Here is a 20,717-nt window from a genome sequence, read left to right as displayed (position 1 = left end):
AATTCCATGGCAGTTCTGTTTGAGAAGTGCTTTGTGAGCTATTTGCATTGATGCTGAGTAGAAGTGCATTTATGTCTCCCAATGGTTGTTCCTTTCACAGTCACATTTTGTCTTTCAGAGAGCCAATAGATTGAGCAGAGGGTCAATAATGACTGACAGAAGGGAATCAGGACAGTTTATTCTTGCAACCCTTTGACTGAAGAACTCATTGATTATTGTTACAAACACTACATTTGTAAACTCACTAAACAGTAGGAAAGGCTAGTAGCCTAAACTTGCTTTTTCTCCAAACGTTAGATAAATCCAATGTGTGAATGGTCTTCAGTTACTCTGTTTCTGCCACCTGCATCCTTTGTCTTTCTTTTTTTTAAGTGTTGTAAAAGTAATTTTATTTTGAGAAAGATAAGAAAAGTTCTATTGTATTGGTCCCAGCTAAATAATTGGAGAAAATCATCTTAATATGCTTTCATGCACTGTTGTTAAGCTACTTCTGTTCTCAGTTTGTGTCTTAGCTCCTGTGTCTCAGCAGTTCAGGGATGTGACTGAGCACTCAGTTCCATCTCCTTGCTTTCAGCTGCAGCTTCTAGTTAAAATAACCAGATATTGTGCTGCAGTTTTCTCTTAACAAAAAAGTCCAGGAATAATTCTTGTGTTAATTATTGCTGTGACTTAAAGGCAGGAGATTAAAACACAATCATTTCACAGCTATCTCTGTGTTAATTCAGAGTTTGAAATTGCTGGTGAAAAGTCAAAGCTTTTACTGGTTTATGACATTTATTTTTTATTTCCTATAACAATCTCTTGGGTTTTATGATAAATCAAAAATTTAAATGAGGTGCTCTGGTGTTATTCTGCTGTACAAAGACATGAAGAATTCAAAACATCAAAAGATGAGTTGTCATTGTGTTTTGCAGGGCAGAGGGAGGGGATGGTGCAGTACAGAAACATTAGAAGAGCCCCACTTTTTCTTGTCCTTAACTTTACTGAGCACTGTGGTAACTTTAAAGAGGCTCTGAACTATTTGGGTTCTCTTACATCAGAGCTTTGAAGTTTAATATTGAGAGATGCATTTAATGTAGAGAAGCAAACACTTCTCAACAAGGACAGATTGTTTTTATCTTTCCAAATCAATTCCCCAGATGTAATGGCACTAGTTTAGCATGTTTCCCATTTCAGCTTGCCTAAGAAATTGAAGATCCAGTGCTCACCAGTTGGTCAGTAAATAGCCCCTGTCATAGTGTGAGGCTGCAGAGTGGGAACAGCTGCTCTGTGTGACAGAATCAGAGCACGATTGAAGGCTCTTGGTGATTCCTAAATCACAGACACACTGCAATGCAGCTCTTCGTGGTGCACATAAAAACTGGGCTGCTCTTCTTTGGGAAAAGGGTAGCTCTAGGGAGAAAGTAAACATTATCATCCATTTCTATTTCTGTGTAATAGTTTCTGCCAGTCTGTGGCAGCTGTGCTGGGGACTGTGCTCCTGAACTTACAGGTTTATATTCAAACATGTTAATTTTGGACACACTCAGTCATTTGCTACTGTTGCTCCAGCTGGCGACAATTGCAGAACCTCACTTTTCTGATATGGAAAATAAAATTTATGCTTTACCTCTGGAACTGTTCATTGCCAGTTGTGCTCACTTGTTCTTATACCAAGGTTCTTTATCAGAAGAAATACTGATTTTATTGGTGCTGGGGGATTTTTGCATTTAATTCCAATGAGATTAAAATTTCATCAAGTTTTAAACATGTTTGAGAGCTGCCCTTTAAGGGGCATCTCAATAGCTCTGCAGTCCTGTGTTTTCCATTAATTAGTCTGGGATGCTTATATAAATCAGAGCAACATTTGTTTTTCTAACTTGAGTAACATTTTTAGATTAATTGTTACCTGACCTTTTTAGTTTAGTACTCTTCGTCCTGAAGGCGCAAAATTTTGGTTTAAAGCACTTAATTTTGTTACTTTATATAGGAAGCCAAAATGAATTGCATCAGTATGTAGGTGTGTCTATTAAAAATGGTATTTTCAAGTTACTTAAATGACTTGACCAATGTTTATGTAGCATTTCTAAATACTAAAAATAGGCAACTCAACAAAAAAAAAGTTCTGAAAAAATGTCTTGCTATCCACCTTCAAAGAAACTTAACCCTGTTTAATGCAAGTTATTTCAGTAGACAATGGTGAGTTGTAGTCCTTTGCTCCTGGCAAGAGATTCATGATACTTTCATGATTCCCACATATTTAGCCAAGTATTGAAGCAAATCTTCAGTTTGTCAATGCCAGTGTATTTGTGGCTTTCGGGGGGTGGAGGGGGGAGGAAATTCTGCTGGCAGTTTTTTTTTGCAGGGGCAATTGCCAGATCAAGCAAGCTAAGTGGAATGAAAAATCCGTGTGTGTTCTTCAAGGCTGAAGGAAACACACTGGTGGAGCACCACTGCCCTACATTAGACCTAAACCTGTGAGAGAAAATTCAGAGTAATTGTAGTTCAAAGATAGCATTCTGAAATCTGTTCTTGTGGAGTATCTCCTTCACAAAGGCAGTCCTACAAAATTAGGAAAATACTATTGAAACTAAGGAAGTGTCGCAGAGTTAGACATGTAAAAGGAGTATTAATCGGGGAAGCATTCCCACCACCAGAGGGCAAGGATTTGTCTAAAAGTTCTGGCTTGGTTAAATAAAGAAATCCAGTTACTTTAGTGGTTATTTCAGTAGCACTAAGAGGCACAGCTTTATCCTCTAAGTTACTGGCAAAAATGTCAGTGTTTAGGATGACAACATAACAAAACAATTTGTGAAAATAATTCCAATATCAGAGGCTGTTTAAGGATGTGAATGTTAAAGTGTGTGTCTGAAGGTTTCCTGTTCCATTAGACCTTCTGATCGAGTAACAACTGTAGCAATGAGCTTGGGAGAGCTACTTGTATAATTTGATTAGGCTTTCATTACTAGGCAGCTGATGGGTTTAGATTTGAATGATTTCCTTGTCATTTTCTCTTTATAACATCAGAGTACAGTTCAGTTTTGCTTTTATGTTTCTTTTGCAGTAGAAATACATGTTAAATATTTAAATCCTACCTCAAATATCATGCGATGCTATTTCATCATGTTTTCAGTCAGGCAGTTTTCAACAACCTGTGGCCAACAGGCAATGGGACAACACCTGGAGAAGAAAAAAAAGGATGACATTCATATTGACACTTAGCAGATCCCCCCATGGCAATTCATTATTGCTGCTACTGCTGTTCTGATTACTTTAGAATGAACTTAGATGCCCACACCCACTCAGTTTCACTTCAAGACCCACAGCATTGCACATATTTTTTTCCCCAGCTGCTGGGAATCTGCCCTGACAGTGTCCTGTGACTGCAGGCATGATGTCCAAGTGAGGTTTTGTCAGGATTTCCTTGATTCAGGCTCCATGCTGCATGGCCAACAGCATGCAGCTGTTGAAGGTAGACTGCTGAAGTTCTTGGAAATCTAGAGCAGTAGCAAACTGTTGATCATTCCCAGGTTTCAGAATTAGGTAATTTATTTCATTTATTTATTTGAAAGTCTCTTGTTGAATTTATTAGTTCTTAATTGGTTATTTCAACTGCCCACTGCAAGCTCAGCTGTAGGATCAAGTGTTTAGGAGATCATCATGGATCACGTTGTATTTGCTTGATCTCATATGTGAGAACAGGTTGTTTAAAAATAAGTTTGAACTTTTTTTTCTTGACTGGAGTACTGTACTCTTCATTTCCTAGTAACCAAAAACATCAGGGATTAGATGATAACAACCAAAAAAAATTTTTTTGATAAAATTTTGAATAAGCTTCAAAATTTTCCTTTAGAGCAAAACTCCCCCTGTTGCAGAAGGGGTTTGCTGCTAGTGACAGTACACACCACTGTTATCCAACTTCTACTAGATAAATTTTGAAACTTGCAAGGAATAATTTTATGCTTCAAGATAATTTCCATTTTTAAAGCATAACAATACATAATTTAACATGAAGATATCATTCCAAAGAGCTGTGACAAATGGTTATTTGGATGTCATTATACCAGGAGATGACACTGGCTGTCAAGATGACCGAGGGCAATTGTGGGCTGTAGCAAAGAAATAAAACATATGGTGCTTCAGAGCAAAGCTGAGACTGCAGAGAGTACCCTGAACATTCACTGACTGTTTATAGTGAGAAAATACAGAAAGAACTAAACCTTTTGGCAGGTGGGTTTGAGCAGTGACCTCTATCCATAATAGGAGGGGTGTAAAATGAGTTTACTATGGCAAATGCCTGGTTCTGCCTATTAATGGCAACTTTTCAATAATTACTACAAAACCTTCCTCAGTTAGTTGTTCCTTTGCTTAAATTGGTTTAGTTTTGAATGATTACACTCCTAATCAACAAAGCTGGTGTGTGCAGCAATGCACAAAGCTCCGCCATCTCCTCTATCTCCTGCCTGCACATGTCCCCACGGCAGCTGGGCAGATATCTGTGGGCACAGAGGGACGTGCAGGGAGGGGACAAGAACCTGAGGGGTACTTCTGGCATCACAGCAGTATTTATAAGCTGGCTATGAATACATCCAACTGGAGCAATTGGAAAGCAGGAGCTAAAGCAGTAAAGCACTGGGGTCTGAAACAACCACATAGAAAGATGAGCAGGATGTGAAACCTCTGTGTATTCATAGTGTAGATCTTGATAATTTAAGGAAGTTGGAGTAAACTGAGAAGAGAAATCTAAGAGTTATACTAACAGGGTTACAAACTCTAACAATTACAAGAGACTTGATTAAAACTCCTAATTTGTAAGAAATACTATGCTTCTCTAACAGCTTCTGTAATACTTTTGTTTCCATATTTGTGGTGACTTACTAACTGTCAGGTTCCTTCTGCCTACCAATTTTCCTCATCTGTGGTAGCCTAGAGGACCTTGTCGATGGGTTTTTTCCATTTATATAAAACCTCTTGCACATCAGGGGTGTATTTCTCAAATTCCTGTGATTATGTCAGTAAGACACAGCTATTTCTGCTGCGGTTATCCCAAATTTTTCATTCACTATGCTGTTTTAGAGTATTTATTCATTCTCTTCCTTGTCTGCAAACCAAAATAAGGTTTTATTCTATTCAGGCTACAATAATGTCCTGAACACTTAATCTTTTCCCATTTCCAAAACACAGTATATGGAACACTACTATGCACAACGTGCCCTTAATTATTTATATGTTTCTGGTGGTTGTTTTGTCGTTGGGTTTTTGTTGTATTGTTTTTTTGAGGGGGGTTAAAATTTATTTAAACATGTAACTACTAAATATTAAATATTCCTGTCATGTAATGAAAAACACTTCTTTCTCATGTCAAGTCATTTTGTTTAAGTCACATGAAGAGAAGCATTTCTCTTTTTTATCTCTTGGTTAAAAAAGAGTTTTTCTAATTGACAAATGCTTTCAAATCAGCCTTCTCAGTTGAAATTCCCACACATTGTTTCCAAGAGACATGTCTGTCATTGCCGCTTCACCAGAGAATGCATTCTGGAAAGAAATCTTAATTTTTTAAGCTGTTTGTAACTAGAAATATGGCTTGCAGTGTTAAAAACAGTTCAAGACAAGACACTGCAAGTGCTCTTGCTGTACAACAGAAGGTACAAGAGGCTTGAATGTCAGGGAGTTAATTTTTCTTGTTAAACCAGTTATTCTAAACAACAATTTGAAGGTTTGTTTTTGTACTTCTTAAGAAAATTACATGGAGAGAAAGTGCTAAACCATTTCTAGGTTTAGCATTATTTTTCCCATGTACGGATTGAGATTAGGCTTCTCCTGCAGAAAACCTCCCCTAAGAGGGTATTTGCAGCTCCCAGGGATTATCCATATCCACTCACTGCAACTGCAGGAACCTGTGCTACATTCTCTGGGGGATCTTTTTCTCTGTTGTGCATCTTATTAGTGCTTTTACTTTTATCTGTTGATGCTACGAATCATAAAGCCCTTTTCTCTGCAGTTTGAACAAGACAAATTCTCAAGGATTAATGGAAAAAATCTTGGTGCCAACATCTCAGATTTTAAAATTCCAGCAGTAAGAAACATTACACTAAAGTTCATAGAATCAGCTTTCTTTTTGTAGTTGTTCTCCAAAATATTTTTTTTTTCAGAAACCAGGTGACTGAAAGTCTTAATTTTTCCATATTCATATGACATAGATTATCTTCTGTATTCTTCTATTTGGATGTCTGACATATAAAATATCTACTTCCTGTATTTCCCTCTTTTGTTATGTCCATCTCCATTGCTTTATTCTCAGATATGTTCTTTTTCATCCCATTTCAAGTCCAAATGGATGTTTCCATGATGTTTAGCTATTCTGACACTTGTTATATTCATCGATTTGTGCAGTGCAGTGTACAAAACTTTATAAGGCAAGATTCAAACATTACTACATTGGAGTCACTGATTTACAATCTCAGTATTTCAGATCATGCAGTGCACGACAGGTATGTAGTGACTTGTCTTGGCAACTGTGACTCAGTGCACTTGTTTCTTTCTTTTTGTCCTTTTTCATTCTTTATATAATCAGGTTGCCTTAGAGAATTGGAAAGGTCTGCTTTCTAGACTCTAGGTGTAGACACTGTTTCAGGATTATCAGAAGCACTGAAAGATGTCTGCTAAGAACAGTTAATTCTACTCTACTGTTCCCCAAATCAGCCCTCAAGTGACATTTGTTAAAATAAATAAAATTCTAGGGAAGTATGAAGGAGACTGTATTAGTTTTGTAAAGTGTGGGCAAATAAAAGAACACTGGCTGAATATGCTGTTTCTCCTATCTATTTTAATATTGTTTCCCTCACTGAAGATATTTGTGAAATTACCAGTAATTGTTTTTGCCCAATCTAAGACTCTTCTAAGACAGCACTAACCAATAGCAGTTTCCACAAATTAGACTGACTAATCAATAATTTAGATTCATTAGTGGAAAGGAACAAAGACCTCTCTTTACTCCCATGGGAGTTTTACAGAAAACAGGCAGGAAATTCTCATCATCAAGTGGAAAAGGTACTGAAGAATTGAACTTCAAAATACACTAGGCTTTAAATACAAATCTCATTTGTCAGTCAAGAAATAACTCATGCTTTTAAACTTTAATGTGAAAATTAAGTTGTTCCTGCTCAGAGCTCTGGGAGAGCATTTCCTGGTTCAGTACTTTATGTAGCCAAATACTACAGAAGGAGGGGTTTAGATGTCTGTTCAGATTCTGTCTCTCCCTGTTCTAATTTAGAACCAAAAGTTAAGAGTTGAACTATGTTTTCTCTATTGAGTTCTGTCTTTCACATCTTTGTCTCCTAAAGTTGGGGTTTTCTGCATCCTTCTCTTTTTTTCATATCAGTTCCACAACTTCTCTCTTCTACCCATAGACTTGGGCTGCCTTGTGTACTGCTAACATTCCCACGGGATGTTCCAGCAAATGTAAAATATGATATGATATGATATGACTTACCATTATATTTCTATTGCTGTTATAGGATCAAATACGAATTTACTCACTCTGTGGTTTAAAGGGTTCCACTCTCCTCTGGCATGGTCCTCTGAAAGGATGCATGAAACAATCATTTTACCAAAACTTCCAAGACAGTTTATAAAGCATAAATCAACTACAGGATCTTATAGATTCATCAACCAATACAAAACAAACTCAGTAATAGAAACATTGGCACATACTCTAAAAAGAAATGTATTGTAAAGATGAACTTAAAAATTAAATGCATTCACCTTGCATACAAGATATTCCTATGACATGTATTTGCCTTCACTGCGACTGTATATAGGCATGTTCTTTCCACTGCCTAGTCTGTGATTACAAACTGGAATATGATCTTGTGCACTTAAGGCACAATGGAAATTCAAGAACTGTGTCACATAAATGGGCAAGGTTGAAATATTGATAACCTTTCAACACCACTGACCAATCTAAAAAGCAGGAAAGAATCACACGGTGACTGAAAATCATTTCCTACCCCATATTACTCCAAATGAATTTGGTGTATGTCACACAAATAAAACATGACATTAAAAAACACAGACGACCAACTTGTTCATTACAAAAATCCCAAGCTGGTGTGAATGTGCCCATCTCTTTATTATGAGTTTCTTATTCACAGCTGTTATGGGTAAAGGCATTTCCATCATTTATCTTTTTTTATTGTGTTAATGTCATAGCAGCGGGTGGGAAATGTCCAAGGGAAATGGCATTGCAAATAAAGACAATGTTGTAATTCAATCATATTTGTCTGACCATTTTCTTGTATTAAATTTTCCAGATTTAAATAACTGTCAATAGGCAGTATGATTTATATAACCATTGCTATGACTTTCTCTTGTTCTGATCTCTTACCAAAATGTATCTATTCATTAATAAAGAGCTCCTGCTTAAATAAGGCCAGGCACAGACACACATTTATGCTCAGTGGACTGAACCTTGAATAGAGCATATCAGTGAATGTTCTGGCTGTGCTTTTTCCTAGCATTTTCAGAAAACCCTTCATATACAAATATTGAGGTAGCAGTTTACCACCGATCCGATATACCTAATCCCAGGATTAATTTTGTATGCCCATCAGTGGTGAAGCAAGATGGATTTAATAGCCCATTAGCCTTTCAGCATGATAATTTTCACGTCACTTATCCTGCTGGGTTAATTGCTTTAAAGTGGATATTATTGACCTCAATCCTAGTGGCAAACAGAGAACGTCTTATTCATCTCCCAAATGTATATTCTTAGACTCTTGTTTCTTTTGGTCCTGACAATAAATCCCCTAGATTATGTGTTTGTATATTATAATTTATACCCTATTGGCCCATATTTAAGAGCTTACTGAAGGAACATCTTTCAGATATTATTACCCACGACTGGAATATTAAATTCTGTTTCTTATGTAAAGAGAAATGTTTCAAACATAAAAAGAATAATTGTTTTACCTCTTGTTAAGAAATTAATTTTAATGTCAAAAGCTGTAGCAGGTGCAGCAGGGATTAAGCACTTTTGGAATAAACAGCTGGCCAGTATATTTCCAACTGCAGAAGTCTGGTCATTAGAAGGAGAGAATGAAGAACAAATTTGGACAAAGAAGCTGCAGGAAAGGAAATTCAGGTTCTAGGGCAGAGAACAGAAAAATGTATAATGAAAAAGAAAATCAAGCAGTAAAGCTGTAGAGCTTTTACTTGTGTATTATTCGTGGATTTTTTCCTTTAGTGATCTAGAGAAAACACAGGCCAGCTGCTTTGAGGGAATTAATGCTAGCGGTGAGCAACAAAAAATAGAAAAAGAGGGAGTGGAAGAGGAGAACAAGTTATGTTATTGCTTGCAGGGAGGTGAAACAGGGCTGGAAGTTAACATCGTTTTTAGATCTATATATGTCAAGTGTTACACATACAGTTATACATAGGTCCTTGTGTTTGTTAAGCACCAGTTCCTATGGGAAACAGGAGGGTAAGACTTAGATACTTGATTGTAGGAACCCAAGGTTTGGAGCAGGTGTGTCCACAGATTCTAGAAGAACCCAAATCTCACAGATGTCGTTTGTAACACAGTGTATCCTCACACACCCCTGAAGTCTCATTCTGTAGTTTCCTGGGGTGAATTTGCTTTATAAGATATAGAATGACGAGGCTCAGTTTTAACAAAAAGTGATTTCTAAACCACGTTACTGTTAACATAGGTAATTTATCCACTAGTGTAAGCCTACCTTGGTTCGATAGATTTATCAAACACCAGAATGATGGCGGAACTGTTTCTTCATAAAACAAATTGGAGCCATAAGATTACTACTGAACCTTCTGATTGACTTAAACAGTGCGAGGATTTTCCCTGGGAGCTCAGTTCCACATTTTACTGACAATGACAATGTCAATGACAGTGATGTTGATTTTATTAGCAACTGTTCCTGTGTGACATTCACGTGAGTACAGTCGTGACACGACCAGTCAAAGCTGCATGTTCTTGCTTTGGTTACAAACCACCTTTGACTCTGGTTGAAACAAAACCTGACTGCATGTAGCAACTCTCTGCTGCAGCAGGTGTGTGGCCAATCACTGCTCTGCAAGGGATTTTCCAGGAAAAAAAAACAACCAAACTTGTTTTTTAACCTTCAATTATTTTTTTCTAAATTTAGGTAATCTACTTTAGGTCATTTAGGTCATTGGCAAAGGTACAATATTAGCATGTTTCGTAAAAGGTGAAATAAATGAAACCTTCTGAATAATAAGAATATCAGCATTTCATAGAGAAATGAAAAATTAGAGGAAGCACTGTGGATTTGGTCCTTGTAAGACTGGAAGTATTTCCTGTTTACTCTTAAGAATGTTATTTAAGCATTGGTGATTATTTAGTGATGCTTATTTTTCACTATGATCAGCTCCTGCCATCCATACTAGGAAAAAAATGGGAGCATTGCCTTCTGTGTTTAAAACTTAGAACTGGTTGATTATGTAAATTAGAACATCCAGAGGAATCAAAAGAGGAATGACAAATTACTGATGCTGAACACCTAGTCCTAGATTTTTTAACTAAAACTATGAGGAAAATACGGTGAATCAGAGCTTGCTCTTATGTCTTCTGACACCGGAGGCACAAAACTTGACCCTAAATACATTGCGTTGGGAATCATTGAACCTTAAAAGATTTTAATCGTACATAGTGTTGCTGGGGTGTTTTGTAAATGAAATCACAGAAATATAAAGTGCGTTAACTTTTTTTTATTACACTGATTTTTCTCACTGTTGAAAAGTATTCCTTAAGGCACCTTTGTGGGGAACAAATCCATTTGGTGGATCAGGGGCTGCCTGGGTTGCAGCCAGAGCCAAGGACTGCTCTCGAGCACCAGCTGGATGTTACTGCTGGCTCTGCTCTGTCCCCTGACCGCCCGGGGCAGTGGCCAGTCGGGCACCAAACCCCAAAGGACACAGTGCGCTTCTCACCTCCAGCCCAAGCAAGCCAGACTGCTGTGAGGGTGTTCTCCTCACAAATCCCGCTGCCTGCTGCCATCCGCACTGACGAGCCTCACGGCAGCGGGGCGGCCCTGCTGCCACCAGCCTGTCCCCTGGCTCATCCCCACCGCCGCCACCCCCGGCACCCTCTGCGGGAGCGGCACCAAAGCCCCCGTTGGACCGGGGCTGCCTCTGCTCTCGCCACGCTTTGTGGCTGAATTTGCCCACTTTTGGGACAGAGAAGGACAGCGGGAGCGCTGGGGCGCGGGCGAGACGGGTGGTCGCTCTTTCACGGAGCACGTCCCGCTCTCCCCAGCCGGCCTGAGGCCACTGCCCGCGGGGGGCTAAGGGCCGCAGGGACCCCCCGGCGCTCACCCCCGCCGTGAGGGGAACAGCTTGCCCGAGTGCCCCGCTAGGCGGGGGGCGATCCCCTGCTCCCATAGAAAAGGCTAACTGCATTTTTTATTGATATTTTTCCATCGGGACTCTCCACAGGACTGACCCCCCAGCCTTTTCCCCCCGCTCCCCGGGTCACGCCGGGCAACTCGGCCCCGCCGGCGGCACCGCCCCGGGCCGGGGTCGCGGCGTGAGGGGCGGGAGGGATGTAGGGCGTCCTCCCGCACGGCAGGGGGCGCTGCAGCCGGCGGGCGCGCAGGGCTCCGCCGCCGCCGCCATCTCCTCGCTGAGCTCATAAAGGTGTCGCGCAGGTTCCGCCCGGGCTCGTCATTCCGCCGCCCCGGGCCCGGTGCCGCCGCCTCCCCCGCGCCGCGGCCCCCGCCCGCTCCCTCTCTCGCGGGGCCGCCGGTCCGCGTCAGCGGCCACCGCGATCCCGCACCGGCCCGCCGGCGGGCGCCGGTTGTGCCCTCCCCGCCCCTTCCTCCCCTGTCTTCCCCTCACCCCCCCGCCCGCCCGGCCCCTCTCCCGCCGGCCGGGCCCCGGAGCGCCGCCGCCGCCGGGCTGTGAGCGGGGCCCGGCGCCGTGCCGGGCCGTCCCTCGCCGGCGGGGCCATGGCCGCGAGCGCCAAGCGGAAGCAGGAGGAGAAGCACCTGAAGCTGCTGCGGGAGATGAGCAGCCTCCCGCCCAACCGCAAGTGCTTCGACTGCGACCAGCGGGGCCCCACCTACACCGACATGACCGTGGGCAGCTTCGTGTGCACCTCCTGCTCCGGCATCCTGTGAGTGAGTGCGGGCGGGCACCGCCGGCTCCATCGCCCCAGCGCGGCTGACCTCCGCCCCCGGCCGCAGGGGAACGCGTCCGCAGGGCGGCGGCGGCCGGGCGGTGCAGCTCCGCCGCGGGTCTCGCCGCGCCGCCGCTCCCCCTGCGCTCGCCTCTCCTGCCGCCGGCTCGGCCACGTCGGAGGGCAGCGGGCGGGGGGCTCTGCCGGGGAGGGGAAGGAGGCCGCTGCTAGGCTTTTCCCGGGCGCGTTCGCTGGAAATCCCCGTCGGAGCCCCCGGTGCGGAGGTGGCGGCCGCTGGCGGGGTGTGCGGGCTGGGGCGCACGGCAGCCCAGCGGCCCGGAGCTGATCCCGGGGCTGATCCCAGAGAGCTTTCTCCGGCACGCAGGGGGAGCGCGCACAGGAAGCGGGAGTACCACCACCCCACGGACGTGTGGGAAGGGTGGTTAATTAAACTCCTGTGTGAGAATACTGGTGGAAAGGGAAGGGGCACGTGGCTGAGCAGTTCGCTGTCATGACAGCCGTGAAGATGCGGGGATACTAACCCTGTGGTGAATACGTTTACAGATAGTACTTTAACGTTAAATTAAATTACTAGCATAGCTTTATGTGTATCAAGTTATGCTTGGTGGTAATTTGTAACACAACTCTTTAAGCTCCATCTCAGTCGATAAACTCTAATCCCAATGGTTTAAGAGACTTGATCAGAAAAGTAGAGGGTAGTGGGACATTTTTCTCCCCCTTATATCGATTCCTTCCTGCAAACTATATCTGTAAACCTTGGAAAGGGATTGGCTCTGATAGAGTGATTACATTTTTCCTGTTCCTCATTCCTGTATGGGCCTCCCCACTACTCCTCCCTTTTCCACCCATCCTCCCCAGAGATAGTTTGTATGAAACTCAGAGCTGAGGTCAGTCAGTTGTGAATTTCAATCACATATCCATAATTTGGGGGAGCGACCCTGCTGTCTTCAGTGCTACTTTCTCCTTAGCTATATCTGTTTGCTTTTATATGATTCTGTAGCATTGTGCTTATGGAATGGAGCAGAATCCAAAAGTAACTAAAGAAGTAATAAATAGTATGTCAAAGGATACAGACTGGTGTTTGTAAGGCTTTGAGTTCATTAAAGGCATTCAGGAGCCTGAATTAATTTCTGTCCCCTTACTACCCCAGACAGGCCTTCCAAGTAAGGTCTGGTGTTTTAGAACAAAGTAGGTAATTATATTGAAATGCAAAACAAAGCAAGTATGTTAGTTCTTTGCTGAATTTACACAGAACAAACTTCCTTTTATACTAATAGACAGCTAATTAGACTTGTGGTTTTTTACTTCTACTTTGTGTAGACTTCTCAACAGACTTGACGCAAATACGAAAAATACATTTAGGTTGTGAAATTGAAAAGAGACTCTAGTTTTTCGCACATACATGCCACTCAATCAGCTAGCTCTGGCTATTGTTTGCTCTCTTAGCAAACTGTTATTTGTGCTGGCATGTGAAACTATTTTAAGCTACTGCACTGAGCTTATTTAATGGTTGCACATGTTCTTACTGGTAAAACTGACAGCGTGGTAAAACTGCACCATGGGAGCATTTGTCTTTATTTTTCAGGCTTTTTAACCTTAATAGACGATTATATTGTAAATGCTGCTGAGATGCTCAGCGTGGGTTCAGAAGGGTCTATTCCTTTTATCTGGTGCCTGGGAGGTGTGGACTGCTAAAGTGCACAGTCCAATTTAAAGCAACCAAAAGCAACTACAGGCAGTGAAGCAGCTCATAAGCAGGGGACAGCTGCCACTTGAGATTAAGTTGACCATCATTTGGATGTTATCGTGCTTAAAGGAGGAAGACTTTCTGCAAAAACATTGTTAATTTATTAGTATTCCAATAAAATGAAAATAGTCCTTTCATTCTAAATATGCAGTGTTTTTGTCTTGCTATAAAAAAGCAATCACAAACAACATGCTTGGTTCTTACAGCTAGTAACACCTACACTTACAGCTGGAGTAAAAGATTAAGAGGACTTAAAGCTTCCTTTCAAAATAAATTTGGACTCATTCTTTCATGTTAACTTGGAGAAGCTTCCGTAAGTTGTGCATGCAGGATCATATACATTGGTTAACACCTTAGGACCTAGCCAGTGGGATATTTTTTGTTAGTGATGAGACTTGGTGTAGGCCATGTCTGTTTCATAACTAGAAACTTATTTTTGACGCATCTATCAGAACGGTCCTTCCTAAAACTTGTTTATTTCCAAATACGTTTCACTGTAGAATTCCACGGTGTAGGGAAATGACTTGGGAACAAACCACATAATGGCAAATAAACATAGAAATACTGCTGTTACTGTAGTTCTTAATGGCTGTTTGTGTTCTGCCTCATAATACTTGCTTTACTGTAAGGCTTTAATAATCTTAGTACTTTATCTTGTTTATATGCTATGTGAACGACTCACATTGCTTCTTGTTTTAATTCATTTTGTCTGACCTGGTACAGGAAGTGTTCTTGGAGTCAAGTAGACTAGTTTTTTCAAGTATGAAGTGCCCAGTGCAAGATTAAAATACTAGTGCATTAAAAAGTCTCCTTCAGAAACTCTTCTCAATTAAAGTGATTGCTAGCATCAGTTTCATGTTAAATAGGCATGCTGTTCTAGATACAGTTAACTCTAAACTTTTTAAAACTGTGGTATAACTTTTTTTACAAGTTTTCTGAAGTGTTTATTCATTGTCCTGGCAAGGACTGTCTATTCACATCCAAAACCTTAATTCTGGGTCCATCCTGAATTTCCTTAAAGTATTTCATGTGTATAAAAAAGTGATGCTATGTGTTACTAGATTTAGCTTTAAAAACCTATTATTCCCTCTGCTGTTTCCTAAAATAATGTCTGACTTGTTCATATACTGCTAAAAACAATGACAGGACTAGTGGCTTTGCTAAAAAGATCTGTTTCTGACTTAAACATGGAAGGTGAGTCTTGCCAAGTCAAAAAAATATGAATGACAGGAGGCTTTTTCCATAATCCTTGGGTTTTAAGTGACATTATCAGATCAGGTTTACCAGAGCAGAAGTTTTGCTGTGCAAAATGGTGCATGCAGGAGAAAGTTCATGCACTGGAGTGTGAATGTGTTTCCTCTTAAAATACTTCCGCTTGTCCCCTGTGTTTAAATATTTTATGTGGAAAAAGAAAGTGTGCTAGCATCACATAAACTAATTCAGCTTTTTGGTGCTGGATAAGAATATAGGATGTCTGGAAGTATACACACAGTCATTTCTGCTCTGAGAGTGGGAGGAGATGCTCTGGAGGAGCAGTGTGCTCAGGTCAAAGATTACAGTCATACACCACGGGAAGATGTCTCTTTATTACGGCAAACCTGCATCTCGGGAAATGTTGGCACGGAGATTCTTTTGGTTTGACAGAAGTCCTTTGATTCAAAGGATTATGTTGGTAGCTATGACTATTGTTTTCCTGGATGCTCCCATGTGGCCTGCTGACAGTGACATCCTTCCCTTTGTCTTATCAAATGCCTCTTTGCCTTGTATCTCAGCTCTCTGTGCAGCTCTGCTTTCAAGCACTTCTGTAGCACTTGCAGGGAGCCCGCTCCCAACTTTGATAAAAAGAGCATGTTTTTCAGTTCACCAATGGAAAAGATCCCTGTTTGACTAAGAGTCCACTTGCACATGCTTTGTAATATATAATCTTTTCATTTAATTTTGACTCTTTTTTGTATCTGCTAATGGGTTAATTAAAGCTCTCCTGTCCTTTCTCTCGCTGCCCTCTTAACTCCCTGTCTCCCAGCTTACTAAGGAAGTCTCTTGTTTAGATATTTTCACTTCTGACTTGTGTCAAGACAGAGCAACACGGAATGTTTAGAACTTATGGGTAGTTTGAGAAATGCTAAAGCCTTTTAATGCTATTTTTCTACAATCATTGGCCTTCTTCTGGCTGCTTGTAATGCTCCTAGTTGAAATTTTAAATTAAAAATTTTCATGGGTCAGGGACTTCTGTATCAGCCAGATGGAAGTATTTGATGACAGATAGATTAATAACAAACTTTAATATCTCTGTGCAGTGGTGGTGAATTATTATCCTTTTCCCTAGAAGAAGTTTAGCATTATTGTTATTATAATTAGCAGAAATTAAAGTAGTCTAAATAAACAGTGCTAGAGTTAAGGTGATTGTGAATGTGATAGCATGACTTTTCAGTCCTTTTTTTCCTTTAAAGCATGTTTGGAAAATGTCTCCATGGGTTACGTGTCTCTGTGTGTGTATGCATATATTTTTAAGGGTATTTTTTGTATTAGTGTATTTTTTGTTTTCAGTTTCAGGGCAGGAGAGCAAAGGCTATGTCTCTATACCACAGTGAACACTATATGGTTCAGAAAGAATGTTTGGGTAATATTTAAGAAAAAACTTGAGTTAACCTTGACTCTGCTTCAAAATGTGTGTATGAGTCTTCTGCTATTAAAAATAAATGAGCTTGTGAGATGGTGGAGGGTCTCCAGGGAGGTCTACAAGTATCAGGAATGGCCAATGCTGCTTTTATTCTCATTTGCTAATTACAGTAGCACAGAAATAATAACGAATGCTGTGACATTGGGTTTTCTGGCACTTGTTTTCTGGACACCTGGGGATGTGAGGTGCTCTATGATGGCTTGGTATTTGAAATGCCTCATTAACTTCCTGCTTTTTAAGGGATCAGATTTTGCTGGCTTAGACTTGAGATGGTGTTAAAATCTGATCCAGGGGACATGAGCAGTGTTGAGCAGCCGTCTGCTCGCTGTTCCTCCCACAAAAGGGACCCTCTGTTCCGCCAGAGCTCACTCTTTGAATTTTTTTTCCCTCCCAACCCCAGCCTTTGCAGACAACTTTGCCAACTCTTATTTGAGATTAATGCAGGAATGGCTGCTCTGCCAACAATCACAAGTTCAACCATAATTTGCCGCTGAATTATGTTAGTAACAAATATCCACTGCTTGTTGACTGTGTTTTGAATGTTTAATGTTTCAATTGCCAGACTGCAGAATCCTGTGTCAGTGGCCTTAAAGCTTCCTTTGTTTGTGAGAACACCACTTTAACAATGCTCTCTGAAGAACAGAGGTCTCATGTTCTCTGAAGCTGCCCCTACGCTAGGCTGTGACTCAGTGAGGGTCAGTGGAGGAGAGTCACTGAGCTGGAAGCTCTGGTCACAGTGCTCTTCCACAGAAATAACCATTGCTGAGCGTGAAGAAGTTGGCAGTGATGAGTGGGATCTCTGTGTGGGATGTTCTAGCTTGGTGTGCTGGATAAGTGCAGATGGCAGAATTGTCTTACTCTGTCATCTTTCCCCAGGGCCTCTTGGGAGAGAGCTGCAGTCTGGTTTAAGTGCTGAGGTAGTGTTTGGTTGCTACCTTCCTTGGGAGCTCTGTTGCAGAGAAGGGAGTAACTGGTACCACTGTACAGGGGCAGGTTGCAAATATTTGTTCAGGGTCAATTTAAATTTAGGCAGGGATAATTTGCAGCAAGGGACTGTAATCCATTCTGTCCCCTGTTTAGATAAGGGAGTACTGTAAAGCATTAGAACTGTGTAAAACACTTGTCAAATACAAGGAAAGAAACGTTTTTCCTATGAAAAAGGAGGTTTGTTAATTCCTCATAAGGGATAATTGTACTTGGCTGTCTACCAATAAGCTTCCCCCATATGTAGATGAGCTATTTGTGAATCATTTGGGTCATTAATAATCTCTGTAGGTAAGGAAGGGCTGGTCCTTGAATTTTGTTTCAAAAATCCCACAACTGCTCTGTTCTAGGGAAATTCCAGGCAATTCATGGATGCTTGTTAGAAATCATAAAAAAATAAGGTGTTTGCTGTTCTAATGGTGGAATCAAAGTAATTTGTCTAACAAAGATAATGCATATGTTTGGGTTGTGTCTGTGTGCAGCTTCTTGTCTTGAATTCCTTGTTCTGGGCTGACTTCTTAGGCTGCTTTAGCATAAGAGGAATCTTTACATACGTTCCCCCCCTTGCCATTTTCAATGGACATAAATACTTCTATGTACAGTATTGCAGCTTGATAGTTGACTTTACGTTATGGCTCTTAAAAGTTCTGTTCAGCATTTCCAGTCCTCCTGGACCACTGATGCAGTGCCATGCTCTCTTTCATCGTGCCAGACACCTGACGCTTCTGTGCTGTGATCTGACCTTTAGGGGGATATCTTCCTTCTTTTAGCAGGATGGTGTAAGAGAAATGTGAATTCATCTTATCCCATGTGGATATAAGGTGTGTATCATGTTATACTTTATAATCTGAACTCTTCGCTGGAGAGAGAGAGAGAGAGAGAGAGAGGCATGGAGGAAGTCTCTGGTGAGATTTAACAAAATCTTATCTAGGCCTCAGCCACAATTAATATTGCTGCTTAATAGAGTTGAAGATACTGAAGATACCAGTGTTTGTTGATGCAAATGCTCTGAAGAGCCCTGGTAGATCAGTGTAGAGTAGGTGCGTGTTAAACAACTTGTGCAGTGCCTTTAAATTGCAAACACAGGTACGGTAGAGCTCTTAAACTGTACTTACTGCAAAAAGGAATTTCCAGCAGGAGCTGGTGGGAAAGTTGAGATATACTGCCTGTGCTGAGAAACCTGTGAATGTTTTAGTGAATAGCTCTGGCTTTTAAATAGTCATTAAAGAGTTTACAGCTATCTAACTGTGCTGCTATTGTAATTACTTGGAGGAGAGTAAATTGAACAGACTAAGGTGGACAGAATTGCTTTTATACTTACTGTAAAGGCAAGGGACAGTAATTGTCATGTAACGTTTGATGTGGCATATTTATATGAGATGCCAGGTGGATGCCAACTTTGTTTCTGTGCTATCAGTGTCATTTAGTGAAATCTAAGTACTTACATGCACAGACCTAGAAGGTGCTTTTTTAAAACACAAAAATAAACAAAATCTAAACAACCAAACCTAATCCTAGCACCAGCTCTGAAACAATTAATTTTAACTGCATAGTACCTACAGGTTTTTTTTGAATTACATCATCCTAAAATTAATACTTACTTAAAAAAAGGCTTAGATAATACTATAGTATTTTAATAAGTGTTGTTTGTGATGTAGATGCTACAGCTAGATGAAAGATGTTAAATTTTTAGTTTTAATTTACCAAGAAATTTTGAGAGAGATAGTGGATTAAACTATCTTAAAACCTCTCTCACCAGCTTTAATGAAACTTCTATCTTCTTGTCAAGGTTCTGAACTGTGGAGTCTAATATCAGCTGCTCCAGTTTAAAAAATTTGCTGAAGCAAATAGTGTTCTGTACAACTTAATTTTCGTAAGCTTGTAGGTTTGTATATGACTTCTACTTTTAAAGGTACTCAAAATCTTTGCACTTCTTAGCAAAATACAGTTAATTGTTTATCCAGGTGTTTCAAACTGATTATCGCAAATTTGTTTTCTCATGAAACCTGGGCTAAAAAGTTACTGCTTACTGTTCTAACCAGTATTCAACTTCTGATTAAAAATGTGGAGATCTTTTAACACAGGATCAGAATTGTCCTACAGGTACACTTGAATTTAGGTGTGAAGGTGAATTTGCAAGCTAAATGCACAACAGTATTTTTCCCATTAGATCTATTTGGAAAACTTGAAATGTTAAAATTTGAAAAAATTGTAAAAGTTGAAAGTAATGTTAATATTTGGAGCATCAGACTTTTGTCATAGGGTGTTCTGATACATAATAATTTAATTTATAGTTAATGTTCTTGGGGTATTCATGGAGTTTAAAGAAAACCGCTAGTTGTCCTAAATTAAGTCAGTGATTTTTTTTTTGATTCGTAAAAGCAATCTGAACCAAATTTAGAACTCAAAGCAATAGCTTTATTGCTTGTATTTGTTCCTATCAGTTGATTTTCTTAGCAATTTGTTACGCCTGTATTACATCCCTGGAAAGCTTTTTATGTGCTTTGATATCTCATGGTTAATGTATATTAATTGTTTTTTAAGATGGTATTTCAGAAATCCAGGCCTGATTAACTTGAGTGTTAAACTGGCCCCGTGGCATTGCCTGAGTGAGCGTCTCCACTGCTTGGCACACGTGGGATGTAATGTTCTTACATCCATTGAGCAGGGCACAGCTTGGTTTTGATTGTGTTGGTGGGCAAAAGCAGTAGTTAGCATGTATTTAAAGAAAGAGCTTGAAAAGAAAGCAAGCTTTTTCTTAGCCTGGTGCTGTTGCTCAGCAAGTTTTCTCTGTGTGCTTGCAGGTTGTGACTCAACTGGGTTTGACAACGTCAGGCTGTGGCAGCGCAAGTGCCTGGTGTTTCTGCTGGCCCTGCTGCAGCAGCCTGGCGTGGATGTGAGGGTGGTGCCAAGCTGGGCTTAAGGCGGAGCTGCTCACGTTTTGAGCTGTGACATTAACAATGGTATCTCACATTTGAGAGCACACCGAAACCAGTGTCTTTTTGCTTTTGTTGTGGTTACTTGTGTAGTGTTCAAGAAGAGGAAGAAGCCCTTGTGAGTGCAGGGGCATAAAGTAAACTAGAAAAATGTGCTGGGTGAAAACAGGAAATGTAGGTTAAAGCAAGAGAAAAAGACTGAGCTGGGGAGTAGTC

At 40.8% G+C, this 20,717-nt stretch overlaps 1 protein-coding gene and 1 long non-coding RNA gene across 11 annotated transcripts in view; one reads left to right on the top strand and one right to left on the bottom strand.

Moving 5' to 3' along the window:
* Window positions 1–2,751: 2,751 nt before the first annotated feature.
* On the bottom strand, window positions 2,752–11,028 carry LOC146433352 (uncharacterized). Its single transcript, XR_014854064.1, has 3 exons — window positions 10,948–11,028; window positions 7,472–7,559; window positions 2,752–4,088 (listed from the first exon to the last, which is right to left on the bottom strand). It is a non-coding gene; the product is annotated as an uncharacterized LOC146433352 (long non-coding RNA).
* Window positions 11,029–11,659: 631 nt separating this feature from the next.
* Window positions 11,660–20,717, top strand: part of AGFG1 (ArfGAP with FG repeats 1) — a 36,637-nt gene continuing 27,579 nt past the window's right edge. For 2 of the 10 annotated variants that reach the window (XM_085069589.1, XM_085069581.1), the window contains exon 1: window positions 11,663–12,130. In XM_085069589.1, the coding sequence (XP_084925715.1) occupies window positions 11,964–12,130 (167 nt within the window). In that variant the 5' untranslated portion in view covers window positions 11,663–11,963. Of the gene's footprint in view, window positions 12,131–20,717 lie in introns of all 10 variants that reach the window. The other 8 variants (XM_085069584.1, XM_085069580.1, XM_085069588.1 and 5 more) reach the window with 6 other exon arrangements.

The sequence above is a fragment of the Lichenostomus cassidix genome, chromosome 9 (genome assembly GCF_008360975.1).
Source record: "Lichenostomus cassidix isolate B80296 chromosome 9, HeHo_3.0, whole genome shotgun sequence".
NCBI lineage: Eukaryota > Metazoa > Chordata > Aves > Passeriformes > Meliphagidae > Lichenostomus > Lichenostomus cassidix.
This window is presented reverse-complemented; position numbering and strand designations above follow the sequence as displayed.